Source organism: Primulina huaijiensis, chromosome 16 (genome assembly GCF_012295235.1).
Source record: "Primulina huaijiensis isolate GDHJ02 chromosome 16, ASM1229523v2, whole genome shotgun sequence".
Classification (NCBI taxonomy): Eukaryota; Viridiplantae; Streptophyta; class Magnoliopsida; order Lamiales; family Gesneriaceae; genus Primulina; species Primulina huaijiensis.
Window position 1 is genome coordinate 19944281 of NC_133321.1, and position 9561 is coordinate 19953841.

General features: G+C 34.7%; 2 protein-coding genes across 6 annotated transcripts; both read right to left on the reverse strand.

Annotated features, from left to right (window-relative positions):
• Positions 1 to 1017: 1017 nt before the first annotated feature.
• Positions 1018 to 5101, reverse strand: LOC140961744 (vacuolar protein sorting-associated protein 32 homolog 1-like). 5 transcript variants are annotated; one of them, XM_073420420.1, is made up of 8 exons: positions 4901 to 5101; positions 4607 to 4745; positions 4213 to 4312; positions 3013 to 3098; positions 2837 to 2928; positions 2009 to 2123; positions 1739 to 1922; positions 1018 to 1291 (listed from the first exon to the last, which is right to left on the reverse strand). In XM_073420420.1, the coding sequence occupies exons 2-7, from the start codon at positions 4676 to 4678 to the stop codon at positions 1743 to 1745; spliced, it is 645 nt and encodes a 214-aa protein (XP_073276521.1). In that variant the 5' UTR covers positions 4679 to 4745; positions 4901 to 5101; the 3' UTR covers positions 1018 to 1291; positions 1739 to 1742. The 5 variants fall into 5 exon arrangements, with proteins under 5 accessions (XP_073276521.1, XP_073276520.1, XP_073276523.1 ...); XM_073420419.1 differs by lacking the exon at positions 1018 to 1291 and having other exon boundaries at positions 1592 to 1922; XM_073420422.1 differs by lacking the exon at positions 1018 to 1291 and having other exon boundaries at positions 1592 to 1922; positions 4607 to 4699; positions 4901 to 5066.
• Positions 5102 to 5338: 237 nt separating this feature from the next.
• Positions 5339 to 7995, reverse strand: LOC140961742 (protein neprosin-like). Its single transcript, XM_073420418.1, has 6 exons — positions 7814 to 7995; positions 7322 to 7408; positions 6888 to 7172; positions 6491 to 6706; positions 6254 to 6400; positions 5339 to 5801 (listed from the first exon to the last, which is right to left on the reverse strand). Exons 1-6 carry the CDS (start codon positions 7961 to 7963, stop codon positions 5421 to 5423), a joined length of 1266 nt encoding a protein of 421 aa, XP_073276519.1. The 5' UTR covers positions 7964 to 7995; the 3' UTR covers positions 5339 to 5420.
• Positions 7996 to 9561: the final 1566 nt, after the last annotated feature.

Sequence of the window (9561 nt, forward strand, 5' to 3'; positions counted from 1 at the left end):
AGATGCCCTAGTTAAATAAAATTGAACATGCTTACACAGGTATATAGCAATCATCTCCCGTAGACACAAATACATCGGAGTTATAAATCTTAACGAGGGACAAAAGAAGAAATTATTTGTTTTTAAATTTTACCGCGTGATGATTTTTGTCCCCTTGTGCGTAAAAGAACAAAGCAAAAGTCCGACAGAGGGGGAAACCAAAAAAGGACGTTTGACTCTATTGATTAATTGGTAGAATACAGTAGATGAACTGCACAAAACAAAACATAAAAAGAAAAGTCTCAAATTTCCCTTCTTTTGGGGTTCTCAATTGTTTTATTGAAAATCTGAAAATGATATTTCTGCCTAAAAGCAAGCCCTTTGACACATGAATGCTGCTTGACCCTTTTCTTGTTAAATATAATATTTAATATGTATTTAATGTGTTTGACCCTTTTCTTGTTAAATATAATATTTATTGAACTTTCTCAATATTTTACTTTTATTATTGACTCCTACCAACATATAAATGAGACACAAGGGTAGCACAGTCGTTTATTGAATCTTAAAAATGAGACTGAGAATCATATATTAGACCAGCGGAATTAGATAGTACCAGTTGAAACGCTCGAAGTTTGGTTCGGACCCATATCAAATTTACTTTAGCTCAATTGATGTTAATAATATCAAGCTGAGTCTTAAGATAGGTCAACGTTACTCAAAAGAAACGAGTATGTTTAAACTGAGTAAGCAGAGATTTACTCGAGTACAAGTCAAACATCGAAATTTGAGTTCGATCGAGTTCGAGCTCAAGAGCAGAATAATTGAGCTCGAGTAACTAGGCTCAATTGAAGCCCTGATGGAGGCACGTGTGTTCATATATTCTGTTTAAAGTTTTTTTTTTTCCGTGTAACTTTATTCTCCACTATAATTTCATTATCATGCCATTATTAGCATTATGATGATTACTGAAATATGATTATCAGATGAGCTTCAATTGCAGCAGATTTTCAAGTTAACCCATTATTATTATCTTTTCAACTTTTTAATGAATTGTGGGCGAAAATGCACACTTGACATATAAAACTTGAAGTCTTAGACGTCCTTTTCATAATATTAGCACAAATAACGATTCAATGAGTGAACTGAATCACTTATATTAGCTAATATACTTGAAATGGACTCCCAAATGCCGCAAAGAAAAATGCGTGTAGATGATCACAAATATCTAGTCTCATATGCATATACAGTTCCCTAAATCCGTGAACGTAACCTCCACGAAATCAATCCGAAAATGGGCCAACAGCTGAAGCTGTGATCACTCAAATACACACATTTCGCCAATTAAAATTGAAGATTTAGTCTTCTTAGAAATTACATATAAAACAGCTGAATATCAAATATCAATCTTTAATGACCAATTTCTAAATCATTTTCCTCATATACGCTAATTAACGAAGAATAATAAAGAACTTTAGTATTACTAGAATAAAGTGTAGAGTTTCGATTAAATAACCACAAAAGTGCGCATATAGGTACATGATTATATATATTTAAATCACAGGATTTTACGCCCTTTTTTACAGTGTTTTTTTTTAACTACATTCGAATATGACGAAGTAAAATGCATCTTTGCCACATGTTTTATATATGGATATTTCATCAAAGGCCAATAACCAATAGTGAATTTGCATGATCCAAAGAAGTCCTTTAATTTCAATTAAAAAGAGGCTGATTACTAATCCAGGTCAGAAAATACCTGCTTAAAGGGCCATTTCCCTCTGCAATTCAGCAAGTTCATCGTCCTCATCTTTGACCTTCTTTGCTGGTTGCCTCCCAGCAGGAACTCGAATAGGAGCAGCAGGAGCCGTCGTCGCAGGATACAGGAGCTGTTCCTCCAGCTCAGCTTCTTCAAGTTCTTCAAGCTCTGCCTCCAACTCATCCTGTGGAGGAATAAAGCGTAAGAGAATCCTTCCAAACAACTGAAACAAGTAATGTGAAGATGAAGCTGTCAGAAACCACAGCTTACTTCATCAAAATCAGCTGCTGCACCAAGTGGTGCTGATAATGCTTCCTGAATTTGTTTCATATTTTCAGTCTGCTCATTGATCTCATCCATTGTTTTGTCAACGTCATCTATATTACTGCAATGCCATGAAAACACAAATAGAACGTGAATCAGATAAAGTTGGTGGCGCACTAAGCTAATTTGTTTAACCTTATATTAATAATGAAATTATAGTTAATGAAAGCGCAAAGCACACTACTAGAGGCCAGGCTTAAGACGCGAGTCAAGTGGCACATCTGACATCTGATAGAAGAGAGGTTATTGTGCGAAAAAAATTTAAAATTTAAATGTAGAAAGAAATTGTTTCACGTGGGCTTACGTAATTACAAGCCCTTCGACCATGATGGGCCAAATATTTGTTAGACTGAGTAAAGTAAATAAGAATGATTACTACATTAAATTAAAATGACAACAAATCTTTTCATTTGCAGTGTGTTTAAAACTCACCTTGAGTGTTAAAGTTGCATGTTTTACGCCGAAGCGAACGCGACTTGTTAAAGGGTTGCCCATGGTATATCTCTAGACTCTAGGCGCAAGGCCACTAGCCTAGAATTGCTAAAAATGTGTATTCTGGTTCATTAGTTTGCTATAGCGATACATATAAGAATAATGTGAAGCGGTGCCAGGTTATTAATTCATATTGTAAGGTATTTATTTATTTTCTTTAATTTCATTTTCACGTGTGTCAGTGGTGGTTTTTATCTGCTCTAGAATTTCTTCCTGCTTTAGATTTCATTGTTGCAATATATTAATCAACCAAATGGCTCAGTGGGGAGCAATGCAGCTTACGTGGCCTTCTGCATAGCTTTCATTGCAGCTGCTCCAGTTCTCAAAGCGTCAACCGTTTCTGTTGTGGCTTTTGCCCCCTCTAGCATTATCATCTGGAACCGAGGTGCACATACAAGATAACAGGGACATTTGAGAAAAGCTACGTGATCATGAAAACTACATCAATATAAACTGACCTGGTCATGAATGCGCAATTGGAAATTTCCTAGCTGTTCAATTTGCTGTTCATAAAGCTTTTTCCTCTTTAAACATTGTATGGCCGCTAATAATTAAAATACAACAAGAATTTCATTTCACTGAATATACTGCAATTGAAATCTTAAGAAATTGAAAACACACATATGACTTGAAATTTGTGCGGCACATTCAATAGTATAAAAGTAAAACTGAATGCTAAGTAATTTTCTCTCTGTCTATGATAATTACTGTATAGAAAAGTTGCCGAATGACACCATGTCATGTCTAATGTAGACCTCGGTGGCTCTGTTGTAAATTAATTGCTACGATGGTGAGTTAACACAGTTGCTGTGCTGACAAATTATCATAAGCAATTTGGATTTTACCTAATATGGACATTACTTAATATGGACACGACATATCGAGATATAGGTTTGAGGCAAATTCATGTCCTAGGAAGGATCGAATTTTACAATTAAAATACAGATTACTTGCACAGAATGTTTAATGTAAAAATATATTAATTAAATTTCCATGCAGGTTGTGGAATGTATTTGGAAGCAACTTTCCTAACTATTGGGAAAGTCTGTATCCTTGTAAGACACCACTGAATCTTTTTCAAGATTGACTCAAATATCTGCAGTATGCTCATTAAAATGATTGAGTTAAGGATTTATGTCGAAGCTTTTGCAGGGAAAAAAATAGAAGTTCATATTTCCATTACACAAGAGTTTCATGTAAACATTTCACTTTTACTCCTGATGTTTGGTCTTTAAACACACAGAATGCAGCTAACATCATTGTTCATCATGATATTTTAGTTCTTTTGGTTTCAGGAGATTGCACGGAAGCCTGTGGGAGAAGATATTTTGTATAACTTTTGGGAGATTGAAGCAAGTCTTTGGAGGAGGGCCACCAATCCACTTGAAGTGAGTTCAACGTCCAGTTGTAACATTCAAGAGTATCTTGACAAAGCTCTCAAAGAATAAATCTACACTATTCACAATCAAGATGTTGAGTTCCAATATAAATGAGGGAATCTTTTAATTGCAATAATACCTTTGCACTTGCTCATTATTTAGTGGATTATTGAAATCTAGGTGTGACCCCGAGAGGTAAATGAATCTCATAAAATGTTAGAGCACACTTAATTAACTACTATTTAACTTAAGAACAGCAACTTCACAAGTATATCATACCCCTTTTATTTTTAGCTCTAGTAAAGTCCTTAGCCTTTTCGACTTCTGCGGCAGCCTTCTTCAAGAGAACTTTCTCTTTTTTCTCTAACATTTCAAGAGTCTGCACACCTCCAAAGGAAGAATAGGTAAATTATGCTGCTTGTATAGAACCAAATGGATTGCATTCTGAATTTCTAGATTTGAAAACGATCTTGATTTTTTTTCACCATTTACAGAATAACTTATCTTCTCCCATATAATTTCATGACAAAAGTATTTTCCGTATTAATAAATTTATAAACGTGATGATGTTTCCTCACATGATACTAGAAGCAGAAATAAACAATAAATACTTAGATTGCAGCATATATTCATTTACACAAAAGATTTAAAAAAAATGGGATCAGAATTGCACCTCGTTTAACTTGTCTAAAGTAGCAAGAGCATTCGTCTCTTGCTTAGGCTTTGCGAAGAGTCCCGAAAACATCGTTGCTTATCTTTTTCAAACCTATGATTAGCAACGGAAAATAGAAACAGAATTGAAATCCTCAAACCTGCAACAAATTCCGAAACTGCGTCAAATTTGAACCTTAGATCTGACAAACAAGAGGGAACTAAAAGTTCGTAAAAATTGACAGCTTCTACTGACGAAAAATAAATAATTTATATCTCAACATATAATTCAAATCGTAAGTAAATTAGTACCGACTTGTTGTGTAGACCGATGATTAGATTCTATCAGCCTGGAATTTTGGAGGAGATTTTGCAGATTTAATATAATAACAAAGGTAATAATTGGTTGGTAATAGAAAACGTGTTTCCAAACTTTTCTTTCTGGGAAAGAAATGAATTGTCGGGCGACTTGTTTCTTCGAAAAATCTTTTGAAAATAAATTATTGGGATAATAATCCCTATGTAGGCTTCCTTCAATTTTACCCGATTCAGTATCTCATTTTTCAATATAAAAAAATGGGAATGAAAGAAAGCAAGTCATCCACTTTATCGTACTTTCGTGATTTAATCGCTCAGTTTTTCAAATGTCATGAGTCAGAATGTTTTTTTTTCTTCCTGTTTAATCATCCTATTATTAATTATAGTTAAAAAAAATAAACATGTGACACACAATAACCATTATCAACCGGTCAAAAGCACTTCCATATCTCTTAAAATTGAAATATATCACTTTATGAAACTAAATCTTACATAAACTAAAAGTAAATTGTAAAGTCTCAAGGACATCTGGGATTTCTACCGGGTCCTCCATAGTAGAACTCAGGATCTTGCACATAATCACTGATATAATACGTATCGTAGCAATCATACTCGTCTGTATAACTGAATACCCATTGCGGAAACCTCAAAATCAGGTTGTTTTCGAGTACTCGCATTCTCTTTACGTACCCGGAATCGCCGGATACGTAGTCCGCGAAGTGGCCGCTGCCCATGCCCGTGCCGGTGTGGGGATGTGTTCCCACTCTCGAGCTGTAGACTTCGCCGCCCCATTGTACGGTCTCGGCGTGGTGGCTGAGAGCACTGAAGAGTTTGGGCGGCCAGTATCCGATGTTGATTCGTTCTCCATATTGCACCCACCAGTTATTTGTGGCGGAATCCTCAAGTGTGAAACAAATGATAAAAGGAAATGGAGTGACTAGTCAGATTACATGCAAACCAAAGTTTATTACTTTTACAATAGTTTCGGAAATTATACATGCTTTGTGTAGATTTTGAAGCCTTATTATTAATGCGTGATACAAAATATCTTCGATCGAATAGTTTAAATTTCAATGAGCTCTAGTTCAAAAGAAACTTGAAGACAAAGGAGTTCTTTTTTCTAGCTTTAATCTGCGGCTCAAGCCGTAATGTTTGGTCCGAATCAGTTTGTTTTCATATAAATTTAAACTACTTCCAAAATATATATACTTAGAGTTTATTTATCTGTAAAATAAAATATGAACCGAGGCACAGATTGGATAAAAGATGTGCTATGGAGTGCGAAAAGCAGCACATTTGGACTAGAACGGTAAAACCTATATGATATGAGAAGTTAAAGAATTCTTTTAACCTTGTGGATGTAAATGGTTATTTGATATGGGAGGCCAGTAGGATTTGAAATAGGATAGATTGCGGCACCAAGCGCTATCTCATTGCTGATTTGAACAAATCCAGGACAAGTAAGATCAAAGCACCCTGTTTCCTTTGAAGCATCAGCCTGATATATTTCGACAAAGCATATAGCATTATGTAGATACATACATACATCAGCAAAAACGCTTAATGCATTCTTTTTTCATCGACTTACGGTCCAATAAACAAATAGTCGAGTCTGCCTATCTCCGTAGACACTGGGATTCACAGCCCATCCTGATTCCATCGATTCATAATCATAGTAGGGGCCGCTTTTTAAAGCCACCCGAGAAGTGCTGTATTCATCATCTGATTCTACCGAAGGGTTCCAAACCTTGATGTCTCCTTTGGCTCCTAAATAAGCATACCCTTCCGTGTGCAAGATTGCCAGCTGCAAAAAGTGGAGAGATTGTGAAAACTAATGACAACTATTTAAGGGGCTGAAATACGTTACTGCTCTTCCTAGTTGTATGTAAGAATATAAGAAAATATATATGAAGGGTGGAGAACTTTCCTGTTCTACCCTTTGACCTATGAGAATGGATTCAAGGATGGTCTTACAAGTTACATACCGAGTGATTTATCTGTTGAAGATATAACATTTTACTTTCATTAGACTTCTCATCATAATGCAGAACAGTAGGCTTTTTCCTACCATAGCCATTGATTTTGTCTTTGTTTGGAACGTGGTTTCCTTGTATTCGTCGAATGGGAATCGTTCCTTTTGGACAACTACCACTTCTCTGCCAGAGTTGAGTCATGACAGTCCTGGAAGAGTCTACATTTCTTCCCACAGACATTTTCTTGCCTTTCGTGGAGGATGCTGCATCCGTCTTTATGGCGTTGCTGGGGTACAACTGAGAAGCAATGATTTTGAGTTTTTTATTACCATGTTATTACCGTATTACAGGAGCTATTATATTTTTAAGAATATAAGTTTTAACTGGGCACAACTGATATAATGCGATACTATGATATAAAATATTGATCATTTGAGAAAGGGTACCTGGATTTTGTGATCCATCAAAGTAGGATGATCAAAAGCTGGCTGTTTGTAGATGTTTACGCAATCAATGATATCTCCATCCTCACTCTAACAAGACAGAGATGATAAAAATTCATATTTAAAAAACTTTATATTTCCTGCAGTGAAGGAAAGAAACCACAGGACTTATACTTTTACTAAAATCTGAAGTAGCCCTTCGAAGAATGATTAAGAAACAAAAAAGGAAGAACAGGTATTTCAATATTTTCAAGATGTCAAAATACTTGAATTGCATCATACACCAGATTTTAAAACAACCGCAAGTCCAACGAGCCCATGGGATTTGGGACGCGACACCTACTATGATTTTTTTTCATGAAGTACATACATATATATGTTTGCACTGTCTGTCTAACGATTGAGATTAAAACGATAGACCAAACAAGATGATAAAAATGAATGAATTATTTAGGAAAGAAAAGAAAAAAAAAAGAGAGAAGGGATTAGGCATACCTGAATGCTTGTAACTGCATGAAGTTTCTGAAGATTTGTTTTCCTAAATGATTCTTGTTTTGATAGAGAGACATTGACTACCATATTACTACTAACTATCGATAAAGAAATTTGCAAGAAATATATCACAACCATCCATCTGAATTCCATTGTAAAGTACTATATTTTTCTTGTTTTCAATTCAAGTTTGTTCAATGCTGTCCTGTAGTATATATGTGTTAATTAGTTGAAGAGTGTTATCTAAGCAATTTACATACAACTCAACTCAAGACAAAAGTCCCACAAATAATTGCTTGAATAACTGCAAACACATACAAAGTCATTGTTTGCATGACTTACTTACCACGATCATCTAAAAGTAATTGGGAATTTGAATTACGGGAACAAAATATTTGTTGATGAGTTGTTTTTGCTATTATTTATTATGAAATACCGAATGAGAAATTGCATGGAGCTCTTCTCTCACCGCCTTTAAATGGCATCACAGGGGACTCCAGAGTTTTGTTTATAATGGGCTGTTCAAGATACAATATACATTGATTAAACCCAACATATATTTTTTTTTTAAAAAAAAAGGCGTATAGGCGGTATAGCTTCTATTTATTGTTAAAATAGGAATACTTAGTTTAAAGTCGTGTTGAGTATTCTTAGCAGTAGCGTTTTATTTTTCATTGGAAATGTATAAATAGGCAATAGCAGAACTCATGTACAAAAATAAATACGGAGAATGTATTTTCTCATTTTTTTTCGTTCCTGGATGACGACTCAATTGCTTAACAATCGATGTGAATGATCCTCTTTTCTCCATCCATCTCATACGCCTGGAATCAATTTGATCACGGAACAGTGGATTGGCAATGATAATTACGCGATTTGGAGTCGTGCAATGCTTGTTGCACTGCGAGCTAAGGACAAACTGGGGGCTCATCGATGGCAGCTGTAAGAAGCCTGATTTTGGGGACGCTAATCTTCAAAATTGGGAGAGATGTAATGCAGTGGTGTTAATTGTAGATTATGAATTGCGTATCAAAATAAATTTTTGTAGGAATTGTATATGCCAACTGTTGTTTATGTTTGGAATGATTTGAAGGAAATGTAGATTATGAATTGTTAGCCAAGATCGAGAAGATCGGATCACAAAAATTAATTTCTTGTGATTTCAATCATCTCTTCTTTCACAGGATCGATTGTTCTACGTATTTAACACGAATTAATTAATTACAACACACAGGAAATTAGAGATTACTCTTGAAGCGTGTTTACGATCTTCCTCTGCACTGAATCTACGCTTCAAACCTCCAAGTCTTCTCCGGTGTTCTCTCAAACTCTAAACGTAGGATTGTGTGTGGTCACTTGTTACAATATCACATATATATATAATATATTTGTGATATCTTGTAACGTAAAAGATAATGATGATATCTTTTAAAATATAAATTTAAATGGACAGAATATATTATACCATATCTAGAAGATTTGATGATAAACTTCCATGCAATATAATAGTCCAGATAAATTTATCCCACATATACCATAAATTATAACTCATATAATTTATCCGAGTTTATATTAGAGCCACCAAAGGGACCTGGTCGGATTCAATTAATTTAAGCTCCAATAAATTAATTTGATCCAATCAACTCATGATTTATCAAAATAATTTATTAATCTTATCCTACTCCACTAAAAGGATAAGATTGCACTCTCAAATTAATTGATATTACTGAAGCACAAAATCAATAATAATA

Bases quoted from the DNA above. Each gene is read 5' to 3' on its own strand.
- LOC140961744 (XM_073420420.1), bottom strand. From the start codon at position 4,678: ATGTTTTCGGGACTCTTCGCAAAGCCTAAGCAAGAGACGAATGCTCTT. The intron at 2,929-3,012 runs GTCAGTTTATAT...CCTCGGTTCCAG, and splicing joins AATTGCGCATTCATGACCAG to ATGATAATGCTAGAGGGGGC. The intron at 2,124-2,836 runs GTAAGCTGCATT...ATGGCATTGCAG, and splicing joins AAAGCTATGCAGAAGGCCAC to TAATATAGATGACGTTGACA.
- LOC140961742 (XM_073420418.1), bottom strand. From the start codon at position 7,963: ATGGAATTCAGATGGATGGTTGTGATATATTTCTTGCAAATTTCTTTA. The intron at 7,409-7,813 runs GTATGCCTAATC...CTGTCTTGTTAG, and splicing joins ATGCAGTTACAAGCATTCAG to AGTGAGGATGGAGATATCAT. The intron at 6,401-6,490 runs GTAAGTCGATGA...GAAATATATCAG, and splicing joins GACTATTTGTTTATTGGACC to GCTGATGCTTCAAAGGAAAC.